Source organism: Hippopotamus amphibius, chromosome X, assembly GCF_030028045.1.
Source record: "Hippopotamus amphibius kiboko isolate mHipAmp2 chromosome X, mHipAmp2.hap2, whole genome shotgun sequence".
Taxonomy (NCBI): Eukaryota; Metazoa; Chordata; class Mammalia; order Artiodactyla; family Hippopotamidae; genus Hippopotamus; species Hippopotamus amphibius.
In genome coordinates this window covers 120,818,889-120,837,500 of record NC_080203.1, presented here as the reverse complement: position 1 = coordinate 120,837,500, position 18,612 = coordinate 120,818,889, and the positions used below count along the sequence as shown (strand labels likewise).

Here is an 18,612-nt window from a genome sequence, read left to right as displayed (position 1 = left end):
CTTAATTTTTAGTGAAAATAAAGAAATAAACAGGGACTTCTCTGGTGGCACTGTGGTTAAGAATCAGCTTGCCAATGCAGGGGACACGGGTTCAATCCTGGGTCTGGGAAGATCCCACATGCCTTGGAGCAACTAAGCCCATGTGCCACAACTACTGAGCCTGCACTCTAGAGCCCACAAGCCACAACTACTGAGCCAACATGCCGCAGCTACTGAAGGCTGCATACCTAGAGCCCATGTTCCACAACAACAGAAGCCACCACAATGAGAAGCCCGTGCACTGCAATGAAGAGTAGCCCTCACTTGCCACAACTAGAGAAAACCTGTGCTCAGCAACAAAGACCCAACGCAGCCAAAAAATAAAAAATAAATAAATAAATTTATTTAAAAAGAGAAACAAACAATTATGAACTCTTTATTTTAGCATTCTATGGCTTGGCAAATTTATAAATACTTTTTATAATTTTTTATACTTTCTTAATTAAATTTTCTCTTAGTAAGTATTTCAGTGTGGCAGAAACCATATATACTAGGAGACCCAAATATCTTTAGTTTCCCTGTAAAAGGAAGCCAAAAGTGAATAAGCCTATTTTCAGTAATTAACATTTCAGTATTTTATCTTATTTGGAAATGATCTGGATATTCAATGACTATCCATCATTTGATTTAATTTAACTTGGCAAAGCTTTAAGGTTTCAGGTTACCAAAAAGATTTGGAGAAACCGTTTAAAAAGTTCACCTAAAAACTTTTATTCCATTTACATCTATTCACTTTATTTATTTCACTTAATTTTTATAAGTGCTTAATTTCTTTGAGCCAATTAAATAGAGATCTTTTACAAATTAATTTTGGCAATATCCTCTGAAGGTAGAAAACACCATATATCTACAACACATCTACATAGACACACATAAATAGACAGTTGCAAACAGGGACCTTATAGCTTATGTTTTAAAATTGCTACCATTAATCAGGTACAGTAATTCACTAGTTGTAAAATAAGTTGAATCCAAGTTGTTTTGCTGGTAGATGGAACAAGTTGAGGTTATCCGCTCAGATGGCTAAAGCATTTTTACTAATATTTTGGGGGAAGACACTTAAAAGATTTCTTATTTGCCTAGGTTTCAAATGACCCTTTCCTTTACCTTCTGATAAGAATTATCTCCCTGAAGTTTGTAGAACATTTATATCTCAAAGGTATAGAAAAAGAATGCAAGTTCTTCTAAGGAGTGCTTTGGTTTCCTAAGGCCAGATTGTTTATAATACTTATAAGCTTTTTGAGATAAATAGGGATTGGTAAAAGGAATAGGTGGATTGTGAACTGCCTCTGGAGCTAAATTTCTAGTTTTGCAAAGACTGTAAGATAAGGATAGTTGCTCTCAATTCCTCAAAGAATTGGGTTGCAGCCTAAATGACATCATAGGTTGATCCTCCCATTCAGCTACATTCTTCTTTTTTTTTTTTTTAAAGCTCTTTATTGGAATATAATTGCTTTACACTCTTGTGGGAGTTTTTGAGGTGCACCAAAGTGAATCAGCTGTATTTTTACATGTATCCCCATATCCCCTCCCTCCTGCGACTCCCTCCCACCCTCCCTGTCCTGGCCCTCTAAGGCATCACCCATCATTGAGTTGATCTCCCTTTGTTATACAGCAACTTTCCGCTAGCTATCTATTTTACAGTTCGTAGTGTATATATGTCTATGCTACTCTCTCACTTCGTCCAGGCTTCCCCTTCGCCCCCTCTCCCTCCAACCCCATGTCCTCCAGTCCATTCTCTGCATCTGCATCTTTATTCTTACCCTGTCACTGGGTTCATCAGTACCATTTTTTTAGATTCCATATATATGAGTTAGCATACGGTATTTGTTTTTCTCTTTCTGGCTTACTTCGCTCTGTATGACAGTCTCTAGGTCTATCCACCTCATTACAAACAACTCAATTTCATTCGTTTTTATGGCTGAGTAATATTCCATTGTATATATGTGCCACATCTTTATCCATTCATCTGTTGCTGGGGATTTAGGTTGCTTCCATGTCCTGGCTATTGTAAATAGTGCTGCAATGAACATTATGGTACATGTTTCTTTTTGGATTATGGTTTCCTCTGGGTATATGTCCAGTAGTGGGATTACTGGGTCATGTGGTAGTTCCATTTTTAGTTTTGCAAGGACCCTCCAAACTGTTTTCCATAGTGGCTATACCAACTTACATTCCCACCAACAGTGCAAGAGGGCTCCTTTTTCTCCAGCATTTATTGTTTCTAGATGTTTTGATGATGGCCATTCTGACCAGTGTGAGGTGATACCTCATTGTGCCTTTGACTTGCATTTCTCTAATGATTAGTGATGTTGAGCATCTTTTCATATGTTTGTTAGCCATCTGCATGTCTTCTTTGGAGAAATGTCTATTTAGGTCTTCCGCCCATTTGTGTATGGATTGGGCTATTTGCTTTTTTGGTATTAAGCTGCATGAGCTGCTTGTATATTTTGGAGTCAGCTACATTATTATTAATTTTCTTTCTTTTTTGTGTATATATATCAGGGACAAGATTTCTAACTAAGATGGAAATTAAAAGATTGCTATGTTCTGGACTTAGAGCTGTTTGCCTTTTGGAAGGTTTTGGTAAATCCTTTCACAAAGGCTTTAGAAGGTTTTTCTTTCCCTCTGGGTACATAGTTTCATTTTGGTTTAGTGGAGGAGACCTAAAAAAAATATTCCTGTTAGGCTCTGAATATCAGCTTACAGTTTCTGCCCAACTTCTGACCACACAGCTCCTTAAAAAAATCCTTTTAAATATCTTGTCAGTTTTTAGTTGGGACAAACAGTAGATATTTCTGGCAGTATTCAACAGCCCCTTGGAGTTAAGAGGCATCCTCAAAGAAGGTGCAAAAAATATTTTATTTTCTTCTCTTTTTTTGGGTACTACAGACAGAGATCTTGGAGAGCTGACACTGGTAAGAATTCTTACCCTTAGCTGGCTTCTGCAGTTTTCACAGGATCCCATCTGCAGGCTCTGAGGGGGGTTTAAAGTAGAGGGTGTAGTTCCAGTATCTACCACATGTCAAGGTTTTTCATTAATTTAATTTTAGTTTCCCTTAGCTGCTTAAGGGAATAACATAGCAGTTTTCCATGAAGTCCCTCAGAGTCTCATCAACTATGAGAGGGATCCATACGGGGGCCCTCCTTAAAAGTTAGATATGGGGGTATATGTAAGGCCACTAATTTGGCAGACTTTCGTTTATGGTCTTGTAGTCTCTTTAGAGTAGAAAGACAATTTGGACTGAGGATTACTAGAATGAGTACTCAAATAAAGGAGGATAGAGGGGAATAGTAAGTGTTGAGTCTGTCTTGCAGTCTTTTGTTTTAGGTACCCCTTGTGTCTTTAATTTTTCATTAGCCTTTTTCAGTGGATTTTTCAATAAAGCTATTCTGGAGTCATGAAGCCTTTTGGAAGGTTCTACATACCAATTAAAATAGATGTCCCATTCTGTTTGTTTAATTTGGGAACCCTGCTTTCAACTGCACTTCTTAAATGATCTTATCTAATTGGAATGTTCCTCTTAATGGCTGTTGTAATTTCCCTGAGGGCTGGTAGCAGTTTGGTAGGATCCTTAGCTGCAAATGAAGTTCAACTCACATTTCTGTCCAGCCATATCTAGCTGCAAATGGGGTACAACCCATATTTCTGTCGGCCATATTTGGGGGCCTCAACCTGATGGTTATCAAGCTAAGTTCCCAGGATATAAAACAATGATCTTGTCTAATTCTAGATTGTTTTTAGTAAGATTTTGTCTTTTTTGTAGATATTTATAACTTCCTGGACCATAGTTTTTAGACATAAAATAAGCATATGTGTCAGAAGGTGGCACACTTAACTCTTTAGAATTTAAGGATCCCAGTTGTTGTTGTTATTATTATCATTATTATTATTATTAATTTATTTTTATCTAAACCTTTGGGTCTCTCAGAGCCAAACTTAGCTAAGACAGATATACTGCTGGGTTAGAGATTGTATGGTGTTTTACAACGTACCTTATTGCACAGAAATTTTCTTGAGGTTGGAGGGCAACCTAGTGTAAATGTGACCCATTCAGTGGCCACCTTTATCCTAACATAGGAGTCTTTTAGATTTAGGTGGCAAGCATTCTAACAGCTTTCAAAGTGCTAGACTCATGCCCACCAATTTTTGCAGCTTTTTTTTTTTTTTTTTTTTTTTGGCTTCCAAGATTCCCATTAGCAGTAGTCTTTATCTACACAAAACAAGATAAACAAACATGTGCACTTCAACACACCAGCAATAACCAAGAGATGTTACGGTAGACCGGCCAAGAGAAGGCACTGTGTGCACCACCAGCAATTCCCAAATTGGAACTGGGAACTGGGGAAAGGACGGAACTGGCAGACCCCCAAAATGAGGACTGTGGACTGGACTGGGTTTCCAAAAAGGGGTAATATGTACTGGAAGTCCAGTTAGATCAGGAACTTCATGCAAAGAAAGCAGAACTCAGAACTGAGAGGAAATTACCTGCAGCTCTCAGAAATGGTGAGAAAGAGAAATCAGAATTGTTCACGGGTACCACACCTTTGTTTCTCATGGTCCCCCTGAAGCCATCAGAAGTCTCCTTCAGTTCTGCTGGTGCCACCACCAAATCTGTTAAAAAAACACAAAATTCTCCTGAGTAAATTTGAAGATCTAATTGGCTTTATTCAATGATTCATGAATGGGATAACATCCCATCTAGAAAATAGAAAGGAGCTCCAAAAAGCTGCAAAAAGGGAGAGGTTTTTAAAGGCAGAAAGGGAATGGGACAAGGAAGTCATAAATGAAAAGAAAGGACTATTTCAGGCAAGGTCACCTTCCTTTGGGAGAAGACGGGTCTATCAGGTTGATTACCTCACTGGTGCTGGCCAGACTGGTTAAGATTACATTCCTAGGAGAGGCTGAAACTGCAATTAGATTAGGTATTAAGTCTCGGTTTACTGACATGGAGCTTAGCACAGGTGACTCCATTTTGGGCCTGTTCTCTCTCTCTTTTTTTAATATTTGTTTATTTATTTATTTATCTTATTTTTGGCTGCACTGGGTCTTAGTTGCAGCACGTGGGATCTTTGTTTGCGACATGTGGACTTCTTAGTTGTAGCATACATGTGGGATCTCATTCCCTGACCAGGGATCGAACCCAGGCCCCCTGCATTGGGAGCACAGAGTCTTAGCCACTGGACCACCAAGGAAGATCAAATATTTCTTTAATTCTTGGAATAACATCTAGTTTACTTAGCCGTTTGAAAAATCTTAACAATCAAAGCATTCATAACTGCCTGAGGGATACCCTCCCTTCACCCCCAGCCCTATATCCCCCCACCCTCCTCTTTCCTAATGTTAACTCCTTTACAGTGCTCTATGTTTAAATTTGGAACTTTGATGGAAAAACAAATGAACACCACTGTTTCCTTTATAGTTGTTGTTCTCTGATAGAAAAGGGGCCCTTGCCATCCTTCTTGTTTTTGTTGGAGGATTCTTGGTTATAATTGTCATCAAGCAGTCTTTACTGGCACTGTGTAGTCTAGCAGAAATCCCTGTGAACTGGGACCTCCTTCAGTGAAATGGGACACCAGATAAGATGTTCTTTAAAGTTCTTGTCACTCAAAGGACTATCACTGTACTCTGTAGCTGTAGGTGCATGTGTAGGAGTGAGGGGTATTGCTTTTCCCCTTCTGCTTCCCCTGCTCACTCCCTTAGCTGTTTTTTTTTTGAGGAGGGAGTTTGACCATTCTGCTTTGTTTTTCCCCCAACATCTTATTTTTTAAAATTGGAACCCTTCAGAGAAGACGAAAGAACAATACAATGAATACCCCATACACTTCACCGAGATTCACAAGTTAGCTTTACTATTCTCTCTCTCCCGCTCTCTTGCTCTCACTTCCTCCTTTCTCTCCAGCTCCATTTCCCTCTCTATTTGAAAGTAAGTTGTAAACATTATGCTATTAACCTCTACATACTTTAGCATTAATGTCCTAAAAAGAGGGATAGTCTCTTCCATAACTACAATACTATATTACACTGAAAAAAAAATTAATAGAGTAATACTCTCTAACATATAGTTCATATTCAGAATTTCCCAGTTGAGCAGAATTGTGCTTTGTAACTGTGTTTTCCTTCCCTTTGGAAGAAGAGCCTTCCCTAGCCCTCTTGTTCCCTCTAGTCACTCTGTTCTCTCTCCTCCTTTTCAGAGCTTGCTCTTGAAGAGTGCATTCACACCACTGTCTCCTTCCTTCTCATTTATCCCATTCCATGGAATATGATTTAGACAAGATCTTGAATGACCTTGAAATCCCATGGAGCATTTTCAGTACTTATTTTGCTTGACTTACTGGCAGCACCTGGCACTCCTGTACACTCCTGTCTTAAAATACTCATGGCCCTTAGCTTCAGTGACATCATCTTCTCCTGGTTTCCTTTCATGTATCTGTTTGAACTGTTTATGAGGGCTCCATTTTCTCCCAACTTTTAAAGATTGGGGTTCCTCTGGGTTCCTCTTGGCCCTCTTATTTTGTCACTCTAATGCTCTCCTTGGGTGACTTTACTCCCATGGTTTTAATTATCATTGGTATGTCAGAGCTGCTGTTATCTTTATTTTCAGTCCACATCATATACTATAATCCCTGGTTTGTTGGCATCAACTGGGAATCATTTTAAACAAGTACTTTTCTTTGTAAAAGGAGACTACTTTCTCCATCTGAAATTATGATCCCTCTCAATAACAACTTTTAGTTAATTACTCACTTTTTAATATGATAATGTGTTGGCCTTGAGGTTTATATAATAGGATTGATATCGCAAACACATTTATTGCCTAATGAAAAAGGCAAACAAAAAGCCAAACAATCTTTTTGTTCTTTATACCAACTGAATTGATCTTCATCTTTTTCTCTTTTTTCCTGTGTGATTAATCCACCTCTGCTTTAGAAATGTTAAGTATTATGAGACTCTGACATGGACTATTTAGATATCCACTCTAGAATCACAAGCCTTTAGAAGGACATGAAGTCCCACCTCTTTATTTTTTTTTTACCATATTTCAGCCTTGACTAGATAATTCACAAAGAAGCCAGTCTTATAGTTGGATCCTGTTAATTATTAGAAAATCCTGTTACAGACAGACACATATCAATTCAGTGTAAGAAAGAGCAGTACCTCAGCCCAATTGCCAGTTTTAGGTATGCCTTTTTTTAAATTGCACTTTGCTTTATTGTGCTTCGCAGATACTGCATTTTTTTCACAAATTGAAGGTTTGTGGCAATCGTGTTGGCACCATTTTTCCAACAGTATTTACTCACTTTGTGTCTCTGTGTCACATTTTGGTAATTCTCACAGTATTTTCAACTTTTTCATTTTATTGTATTTGTTATGATGATCTGTAATCAGCGATCCTTGATGTTACTATTGTAATTGTTTTGATTTTTTTTAGCAATAAAGTATTTTTAAATTAAGGTATGTACATTTTTTAGACATAATGCTATTGCACACTTAGTAGGCTACAATATAGTATAAACATAACTTTTATATGCACTGGGAAACAAAAAATTTCATATGACTCTCTTTATTGCGTTATCTGTTTTATTGTGGTGGTCTGGAACCTAACCTGAAATACCTCCAAGGTATGCCTGTATTTCCCGTAATCAGAACACTTTTCTATATGATTATGGCTTTATACTGCATTATCTTTTTAGCAGCTGCAAAAGACAAAAATTTAATGCTCATTATATTTGATCTTGGGTGAATGAATGTGGCAGTATAACTCATTAGTAATTAATGACAAGAGAGACATGAAACAGAATTGTAGTCAAGATATTTAATTTTTTTTTCTGAGTGAGGATTAAAGGTCATTATTGAGTTGTTGAATAGAACATACTTCCTACAAGAAAATATTTTAATGATTTAAAATGATAGTAAATCTTTTACATAGCTAAATTTCTTATACAATAATAATTTTAAAAAATTTGCACTTTCACAATAATACAGTCATTCAGCTGCTCCACTTAAGCTGCTCACTCCCATTTCCTGGCCCCTGTGGTCAACTAGATCAGCCCCACCTCTGCAGTCTTTAGGAACATTCTCCCATTCTCTGATCTCTCGATTTTCATTGAAACCTCTGCACTTTAGACCCTTCCCATGTGTCTCGGTATCCCCACCCTCTCTTGTCTTCACTTTCTTCCCCATCTGTTTCTCCCCATCTTCTATTGGCTGTCACTTGTACCAGTTAACAGAATGTATACAGTAGTCATGTTTTAGGCGATTTAAAGGAGAAGTAATAGGGGAAAGGTTTGTTCTTAGACCAATTGCTAGCAAACTTTGGCTACAGTTCCTTGATGGGAAAGCCAAGGATATTAGTGAGTTGACTTGGATTTTTTCCTACAAGGATAATTCAGATTTTTTTTTTTTTGAGTAGCCTTTGGAATTTGGCTTTTGTGTCCAGAAGCTTCTGATTTGAGTGTTCACATTTACACATCCTATTTTGTCCTTTAATGGTTAATTTCAGTTTTGCTATAGGCTAGATTGGCTGCTGCTGGGGCATTAAAAAGAAAAGAAGGATGAATTAGAGTATTTTATAATTGGAAAGAATCTTAGAGGTCACATAGTCCCAAGTTCTCATTGTTCACATGAGAAAAAGACCAGAGAGGTTAAGTGATTTGCCTGAGGTTATACAATTGGCTGAGTTAGGACCAAAATGGAAATCTCCAGATTACAAATTCGAACTTATTTTTATTCTCCCATGTGGATGGGTTGGTGGGTGGGCAAGTATGTGGGTAAATAAGAAGTCAAAGAAATGACCTCTGTTTCTTGCCCTTCTCTGACTGAAAGCCCATATGTTTCCAAGAATGATAAAACTATAATCTCTTTTGCCATTTGGGAAAGTGATACTTTTGTTTAAAATATCTGTCATTATTTGGAGACTGGACCTCATACTTTCCTCTCGTTTCCCTCTTGCTTAAGAAAAATGCTTCCCAGGGACAAGGATGCTGTGTCTTGCCCTTGCTCTGCAGGGATGCCAGAGTTTGTGGAGGAGCGAGCCTCATAGGGTCCCTGCCTTGCTTTCTGCTCAAGAAGCAGACTTTATGACCATCTTTTTCCAGTGAAGTTGAAAGTCTCACTGGGACAGCCACACACTCTAGCAGATGGCAGATATCTGTAAACAAAAATAACAGTGAAAACTGTGGTCCCAGAGTTGAGCTATACCATATTCTCATCGTGCTTTGAACAGCTGAGGTAATAGATGCTTTTCCTCCTTGTTTAAAAGCTTTTGCAACTAGACGGTTCATTCTCTTTCTAATTCATTTGAATTCATTTTAATCAGTTCTGTCACACTTGTGTCTCTCTTCCTGATTGGATATCAGGCCCCTTAAAACTTTACATTAAATATTCACTCATCCTGTTGCCTCCTCAGGAGGCCTCTGCCAGCAGAATTTCAAAACCACTCTTTAAATGCCTTATCATTCTGATTATAAAACTTCTTATTTAAAGGATTGTCAAGAAACTTACCTGGTGGTCCAGTGGTGAAGAATCTGCCTTCCATTGCAGGGGACACGGGTTCGATCCCTGGTTGGGGAACTGAGATCCCATATGCCATGGGGCAACTAAGCCTACTTGTTGCAACTATTGAGCCCATGCACTATGGAGCCCGCGTGCCACAACTAGAGAGAAGCCCACGTGCTCCAGCTAGAGAAGCCGATGTGCCACAATGAAGAGCTGTGTGCTGCAACTAGGACGCTGCACAGCCAAATAAATAAATATTTTTAAAAAAAGGAATGTCAAATAAACTCCTATTTAAAAAACCAAACCAAACCAAACCAAAGATTCACAAATTAGCATGAAGAAAACACAAGACAGAAAATTTTACCTAAACATTCATTGCATTCATTCATTCAACAAATATTTATTGAGCATCTACTATGTTCCAGGGACTGTTCCAGACTCAGGGAATACAGCAGCTAACCAATGGACCAAAAATCCCAGCCTTTATGGAGATTACATTTCTAGTGAAAGGAAACAGACAGTAACAAATGAGTAAAACATATGCTGTATCAGTGATAAGTGCTACGGAGAGAAGATAAAGGAGATAGGGAGTGGGGGAATAGGTGCCATTTTATAAAGGGTGGTCAGGAAAGGCCTCACTGAGAAGGCAACATTTGAGCCAAGATTGTGGACTCTAAGAGAGTGAGCCCTGTGCGTCCTGCTTGGCATGGCTTTTCTGCTCCTGGCTCTTGGGTTCTGAGGTGGTTACCTGTTTGTTCACAGTAGTTTGTGAATTTTTTAATGAAATATTATATATAATTAGGAAGTCTTTGAGGGTATTAGAAGCTGCTAGCCTCTCTGGACCCGAAGTTTCCTTATGTGTAACATGGAGATGATAATACTTGTGGGGACTAAATGTCTTGTAGACCATTAACATATGGTAGCTACTTTGTTCTACTATTAATTATAGAAGTAACAATTAAGTTTGATTTTTTTTTTTGGTGTTGCTAATACTAAATAGAAGAGACTTTAGTGATCATTTATTCCACTACATCATTGTGCAGATAAAGAAAGTGAGGCACAGAAAAAGATCAATAGGTCTATGGAGGTTAAGATCTTGGGCTACAGGGTCATTGAGAGCTGAGTTCAATTCCTTGCTATCCATTTTCACTTACTGGCTAAGTGCCCTTAAGTAAGTTAGTCTCTCCCAGCTTCACAGTGTAGCAAGGACTGACTGTAGAGATGAATCCATTGCCTGGCCCTCAGTAAGTGCTCAGTACATAGCCCTGGAACAGTTCTGTTGTGCTTGGTGAACAGAGAGCCCCTGAGATGAGAGTTAGTTGGTCATGACAGTGACTGTTCCACAGAACAGACTTTTCAGGTGAGCCTGGGCTCTGCGTAATAATATGGTGAGAACACTTGAGATTTCAGACTTGCTACTATCAATTATTTGCTTTGTGATATTGAATGTCACTGTTTCTTCTCCTGTGGTTTTTCTCTATAAAGATAATGATACTTGACCTTATGCCTATTTCCTGGGGTTTTCTGGAAGCTGAATAATGAAACGAGAGTCTCTGGAACCCGACAACCTTGGAGAAGCTCATAAACACACACCCTCAGATGAATAGTGTATACTCATTATACCACAGCAGTACTAAGCCGAGAGGCTGGATTGCTGCTTTAGAACTCAAATTCTTTTGTTAGAGTCAACTCTTAATTCTTATGTGCTAACTGGGCAAAATTGTAGCATGAATAAAAGGAGGCAGCTGGTGTTGATTATTCGTCACTCTAAAAGTTGCAAAGGCATAAGAGACTATATTTTAAATCTCATTATCTCTCACCTGATTTCTTTCTTCAAAACTATGAAGCTACAAGATGGTTCAAAGGCTCCCAGCCCCAGAAAAGAGTCAGTGTGCCTGAAGACAATACTTGTCACTATAGTTGCCATTTGTTTACCAAGTGCTTTACACAGGGCATTGGGCTAAACTCTTCACCTGTAGTATCTCATTTCATCCTCATAGTAAGTCTACGAAGGAGGGAGGTGTGGACAGAGTTATCCATCTGTCTTTTATCAGTTGAACCACAGGTGCAGAAGGTAGAGTGAAACATCCTTCTCAGCACGTTGTACATTGTCATCGTTGATTTGTGCAAGACCCTTTCTTATGGTAGTTCATTAGCTTATTCCTTTTTAAGCATATAGTCCATGCTCATTCATTCATCCACAGCCCACAAATAACTAATCTCTTATTTTTAATATCTTTTCCTTTCTGTTTATTCTTATGAAGCGTGTATTGTGGTTTTGTGTGTGTGTATTTTATTTTACTTTTTTTTATTTTTATTTTTTTAAATAAAGTTATTTATTTAATTGGCTGTGTTGGGTCTTCGTTTCTGCACACGGGCTTTCTTTAGTTGCAGTGAGTGGGGGGCTACTCTTCGTTGTGGTGCACGGGCTCCTCATTGTGGTGGCTTCTCTTGTTGTGGAGCACAGGCTCTAGGCGCATGGGCTTCAGTAGTTGTGGCACATGGGCTCAATAGTTGTGGCTCATGGACTCTAGAGTGCAGACTCAGTAGTTGTGGTGCACGGGCTTAGTTGCTCTGTGGCATGTAGTATCTTCCTGGGGCAGGGATCAAACCCATGTCCCCTGCATTGGCAGGCAGATTCTTAATGACTGCACCACCTAGGAAGTCCTGTATTTTAAATTTATATAAAATGGTATCATGTTATATTCCATTCTAACTTTTTAATAAGTGTTCTAACTGAAGCACTGTATTTTTAAGACCCATTCACTTTGCTATATATTGCCTCCAGTTGTGGCATAATACTCTATAGCATGTACCCACCACAGTCACATCTTCTTCTTCCTGGCAGTGGACAGCCAGGTTGCATTGGTGTCAAACTCCCTACTGCCGCCAACAAAGAAGCATTGTACCCCCATATGTCTCCTTAATGGACTGTGTGAGAATTGCTACTTCATAGGGCGTACATAGACTTCATATGCCTAAATAGTGCCAGATGAGGAAACTGAAGCTTTGAGAGTTCTAATAACTTTCCCCAAATCACATAGACAGTAATCAGCAGTTGGGATTCAAATTCAGGCTCCAAAAAGTCTACTCTTGATTGCTGTGTTATCATTATTCCTGAGTATTTGAGACTTGAGGACATTGTACAAAAACATAAAGGAGCATGTCATTGTCTGTAGTTTTTATGTTCTTAGAACTTAGGAATCCAGGTGGACTGATTTTTTTCTGAAGCACTTACCTTCCCCCTATAGCTCCATAGTAACTGTTTTTCTTGCCTTTCGTAACCTTTGGGTCTGCAGCACTAAAAGCCGCATTGGTCATCCAGAACTGGTACCGAGGATATAGTGCTCGGTTGAAGACCAGACAACGCTATGCCCTCAACATCTTCCAGTCCATCGAATACGCTGATGAACAAGGTCAATTGCAGGTCTGTTTTGCAAACTTGTCTCTTATTTTGGTAAAATGCTTCTCTTTACCTCTTTTATTGAAAGAATGAAAGTTTGAGTCCATTTTAAGTTAAGGAACCTTGGTGAAAGACTTTTATAGGGGATATAGTGACATTGGGAACTAGCTACTGAGAGAGTATGATTTGGGAAGAGGATGGTGTTTTTCAATTCTGAAGTTTGTATTTTTAAGAGGGCTACCAGATGTCTGGTTACCTAATAAAAAATGATCTTATTCTATTTTTTGGTATGTGCCCTGTTAAGTAAAGTTGTTACTTTATGAAGTAAAAAATCACTTTGAGTTAAATAAATGGAAGAATTTCCTGGGAACAAACATATGAAAATTCTAGAGGAAAATATAGATGGGTGAGGGAGGACTTTTTCAAGCTTGCAAAATTGCTATGTAAATCCAGCTTTAATGTTTACTAACAGAAAAAAGTACTTTTAACAATAAAAAGATCTTAGATCTAGTACAATATATCTGTTAATGAAAAAATCAACTTATGGAACAATATGAAGAGTTTTTATGCCATATATGTGAAAGGAAATGAAACATATAGTGAATGTCTATGCAGTAAAGTATTTACTGTGGTTATTTCTAGGGAGAAGCATGGTTGGTGAGTAGAAGTGGATGGGAGGGACTTCCCACTTGCATTCTGTATCATTTGTAGTTTTCAACAATCATATATTTATAAATTTATTAACCACATAATATAATTAAAATAAAAATATTAAATAAAAGTAATAAATATAACTAAAAATAATTAAAATTTCAAAAAGAATTAAAGAAATTGCTGGATTTATTCTTGGTAGCTATAAAAATTATATACTATGATTCAGTCAGGTATTCCCTTAGCAGTTCACAGCTTTGACTGTCCTTTTAAGCACTGTAGAATATGGTGATGGAGATAAAGGGGGAGAGAGCTCTCAAATTGATATGCTTTATACACAAACATTCCAGTATTTGTACATCCTCTAAATATAGAGTCTTTTTTTTTAATAAATTTATTCATTTATTTATGTTGTTGGCTGTGTTGGGTCTTCATTGCTGCACACGGGCTTTCTCTAGTTGCAGAGAGCTAGGGCTACTCTTCATTGTGGTGGCCTCTCTTGTTGCGGAGTACAGGCTCTAGGTGCGTGGGCTTCAGTAGTTGCGGCACATGGGCTCAATAGTTGTGGCTCACGGGCTCTAGAGTGCAGGCTCAGTAGTTGTGGCTCACGGGCTTAGTTGCTCCGCAGCATGTGGGATCTTCCTGGGGCTGGGATCGAACCATGTCCCCCGCATTGGCAGGCGGATTCTTAACCACTGCACCACCTAGGAAGTCCTAGAGTCTTTTTTAATAACAAATTTATTGGGATACAGTTCACCCATTTAAAGTAGAAAATTCAATGGCCTTTAGTATATTCACTAAGTTGTGCAGTCATCACCACAGTATATTTTAGAACATTTTCATCACCCCCCTCACCCCGAAAAAAAAAACCTCTATGTTCATTAGCACTCACTCCCTGTTCCCGCCCTCTGCCCAGCCCTTGGCAACTATGAATCTGTTTTTTATCTTCATGGATTTGTCTTTTCTGGTCATTTCAAATAAATGGAATCACACAATATGTGATCCTTTGTGAATGACTTCTTTCACTTAGCATAATATATTCAAGGTTCATCCATGTTGTAGCATGTGTCAATACTTCATTCCTCTTTATTGCTGAATATTATTCCGTTGTATAGATGTAACCCATTTTGTTTATTCTTTCCTCCATGGATAGATCATTTGGGTTGCTTCCATTTTGTTGGCTATTATGAATTTTTGTGTGCAAGTTTTTCTGTGAACACATTTGTTCAGTTCTCTTGGGTATATACCTAGGAGTGGAATTTCTGGGTCATCAAATAGTCTGTGTTTAACTTTTTGAGTAACTGCTAAATTGTTTTCCAAAGAAGCTGTGCCATTTTACATTCCCACCAGCAGTGTATGAGAGCTTTAATTTTGCCACATCTTTGCCAACATTCATTATTATTTGTCTCTTTGGTGACAGTCATCCTAGTGTGTGTGAAGTGGTATCTCATTGTGATTTCTGTTGACTCTTAATTGACAAATCCATCAACAGTGTTAAAATCATACATTTTGATATTTGTATGGAAAGTCTTCCTTCCCTCAACTCCCAGATCTACTCCCAGATTGATAAGGTTCCTTAGTGTTCACTCTTCATGGGAGACAGGGCTTGAAAGTTATTTGTGCTGTATATATGCAGGTCTTTGCAGATAATTGGTAGGCATAGAGGCAGTATCCAGATGATGATTGGAATGCTGGTAGATTTCCATCTTTCCCTCCCTCCCTCCCTCCCTTCCTGCATTTACCAAATATATTTGGCATTCAAAAATATCCCTTATTCTCACCATCAAAAGGAATAGACGAGATCACAATGAAACAAATCTAGTAGCTGTCCTAAACTGGTTTCCTGGAAGCAGAGTCTGAGATAGTGGCTTCCGGTACAAGTGACTTCCTGAGAGTGTATTCTCAGGAAAAACCTCTAAGGGAATGAGAAAAGCAAGATAGGATGGGGAAGAAGCTAGGCAAAAATATAGTTTCTAGAGAAGTCTGACCTCAGCCTGATCCCGTTGGGAGCTCTGAAGTGTGAAATGCGTCAGTTTGTCCTACCAAGTGGCAAGGGAGGTGGGGGTCTGGGCTGTGATACCCTTGCTTCAGTTAGTCATTTTCTATGAGCAGCCCCACAGAAGGGGGGATATCTGATATCCTAAGCAACTCTGGGGGAGGTGCTGCCCATCTGCCAAGGGCAATCCTGCGGAGGAGGAGGGCAGGTAGAGGCGATACCCATTGGCATTTATGGCAGCTGGGAGATGAGAGCCTCAGAGGAGCAAAGGGGACTTGCATGGAACACCAGCAGTGTTTACTACAGTTCTGTTTGGGGTTCATTAATTGATCAATGTATTTTTATTTTGTCCAGCTATCCAACTTCTTTTCCTTCATGTTGGAAAACTATAAACATGTACACAAGGAAGAATCAGGTAAGTAAAAAGTTTAGTCTTTTGAAAAGCAGTCATTAAATATTGAATTGTCTCATCAAAGAATGTAAACTCTGAAGATGGGAGAACACTAAGAAATTTAAAAGATGCCCATCTGTCTTCTTTGTATGGCACCAAACAACTGGTGAAATCAGTTTAACTGGCTTTTTCCGTCCCTGATTTGTGTCAACTAAATTGACCATTTAATTTTTTCATTTTCAAAAAACTGAATTAGATTTAATTTTACATTAGTGTGTTGAATACCTTCTCTGAACCACAACCTACTGATGTACAATAGTAGCTTAGTAAAAAGGATCTTATTTTTTTTTTTTTTAATTTATTTATTTATTTTATTGGCTGTGTTGGGTCTTTTTTTGCTGTGTGCAGGCTTTCTTTAGTTGCGGTGAGAGCGGGCTACTCTTCGTTGTGGTGCACAGGCTCCTCATTGCCGTGGCTTCTCTTGTTGTGGAGCACGGATTCTAGGCCTGTGGGCTTCAGTAGTTGCAGCACATGGGCTCAATAGATGTGGCTCACAGGCTCTAGAGCGTAGGCTCAATAGTTGTGGCGCATAGGCTTAGTTGCTCCACGGCATGTGGGATCTTCCTGGAGCAGGGATCGAACTGTGTCCCCTGCATTGGCAGGCGGATTCTTAACCACTGTGCCACCTAGGAAGCCCGAGGATCTTATTTTTTATCCACAGAATTTTTGTGCGGAGAGATCAAAATATCTTGAATATTTAATGAAACAGATCTGGGGGATATGGGAAATTAAACACAGTTGGCACCATCATGTCTCTGTTTTTTCCATAGCTAGTTAGCTGTCTGTCAGGCTGTCTATTTATCTATCATTTATTTAGTCATTCTGAAATAACTAAATAAATCATTTCAGATATAGACAATATAGGTGTGTTTCAAAATGATTTTAAAATTATAGTTATACATGGACTTCCCTGGGGGTCCAGTGGTTAGGACTCCACGCTTCCACTGCAGGGGGCATGGGTTCGATCGCTGGTCAGGGAACTAAGATCCTACATGCTGCACGGCATGGCCAAAGAAAAAAAGAAATTATAGTTATTCACAAGTCATGTATTTCTCTTGGAAATTAAGATCTTCCTGTTGTTATCTTCAAGGTAGACACTTGACTTAGAAACTCATTTTTCTCTAATTTCGGCCAACCATTTTTGCTCTAGTTAAAGATGTGTATGGCATCTAAAAGCATTTTTAATCTAGTGAGCACCCTTCAAAGTGGCGAAGGAATGGTGTTTTAATGGTATGCTCTGAGCTAAGTACATATGTGTGAAACTAATTAAAGTATTTAATGATGATCTGTGGAAGGTTTCTGAATAGTGGACTAGCCAAACCTGAGGAGTGGGGAGTGGGTGGAAGTGGGTATTTTGCCATTTTGTTTCTTTTAGATAATTACATGTGGAAGACAGTTGTTTGTGCTTCATGTTCTTTGGCAAAAATATTTCTGAAAGGAAATATAATAATGATGAAATGAAGCAGCCCTCTTTCTGCTAATGACCTAATATTTTAATCTGAGCTATGCATCAGAATCACTTTTGGAGATTCAGAGCCACGGATGGCTGGGTTCTAGCCCAAAGATATTTACTCGGGCTCTTTATTTTTAAAAATCTGCTTTAAAAAAAATTATGTAAGTGATTTAAAAATATTTTTAAAATTTTATCAGAGAAAGGGACAGTGGTTTAAACTTCTTGTGTAAGCTTTTCTGGAAGAAAAGTATACAAATTACAGGAAAGTACACAAATGATAAGTATGTGACTTAACAAATTTTCTCAGAGTAAACTCAGCCTTGTAACATGCACCCAGAACAAGAAATAAAACATTATCATAGCCACAGAAGCCCCCTCCTGTTCTCCTCCACACACTACCCAATCCCTACACCCCCCTCACTACTTTCCTGACTTCTACCTCCTAGATTAGTTTTGCTTGTTTTTCAACTTCTCTGTATAAATGAAAGCATACAGTTTTGCTTCTTTTACTCAAATTTATATTTGTGAGAGTCATCCATTTGGTCATTCTTATTGCTAAATAATATCCAATTTTATGAATATATCAAAATTTATCCATTCTATTGTTTTTTTAAGCTCTTTATTGGAATATAATTGCTTACACTCTTGTACCAGCTTTTGAGGTACACCAAAGTGAATGAGCTATATTTATACATATATCCCCATATCCCCTCCCGCTCTCCCTGTCCTGGTCCGCTAAGGCATCACCCATCATCGAGTTGATCTCCCTTTGTTATACAGCAACTTCCCACTAGCTATCTATTTTACAGTTGGTAGTGTAAATATGTCTATGCTACTCTCTCACCGTCGTCCCAGCTTCTCCTTCGCCCCTCACCCCCCCAACCCCATGTCCTCCAGTCCATTCTCTGCATCTGCATTCTTATTCTTGCCCTGTCACTGGCTTCATCAGTACCATTTTTTTTTTTAAGATTCCGTATATATGAGTTAGCATACAGTATTTGTTTTTCTCTTTCTGGCTTACTTCGCTCTGTATGACAGACTCTAGGTCTATCCACCTCATTACATATAGCTCCATTTCCTTCCTTTTTATGGCTGCATAATAGTCCATTGTATATATGTG

General features: G+C 38.5%; 1 protein-coding gene across 4 annotated transcripts in view; it reads left to right on the top strand.

Moving 5' to 3' along the window:
• The window catches only part of PPEF1 (protein phosphatase with EF-hand domain 1), a 140,595-nt gene that overhangs the window by 44,542 nt on the left and 77,441 nt on the right, over positions 1 to 18,612 (top strand). For all 4 annotated transcript variants that reach the window (XM_057718245.1, XM_057718248.1, XM_057718247.1 and 1 more), the window contains 2 exons: positions 12,838 to 12,965; positions 15,943 to 16,003. In XM_057718245.1, coding sequence (XP_057574228.1) covers positions 12,838 to 12,965; positions 15,943 to 16,003 — 189 coding nt within the window. The remainder of the gene's footprint in view (positions 1 to 12,837; positions 12,966 to 15,942; positions 16,004 to 18,612) is intronic.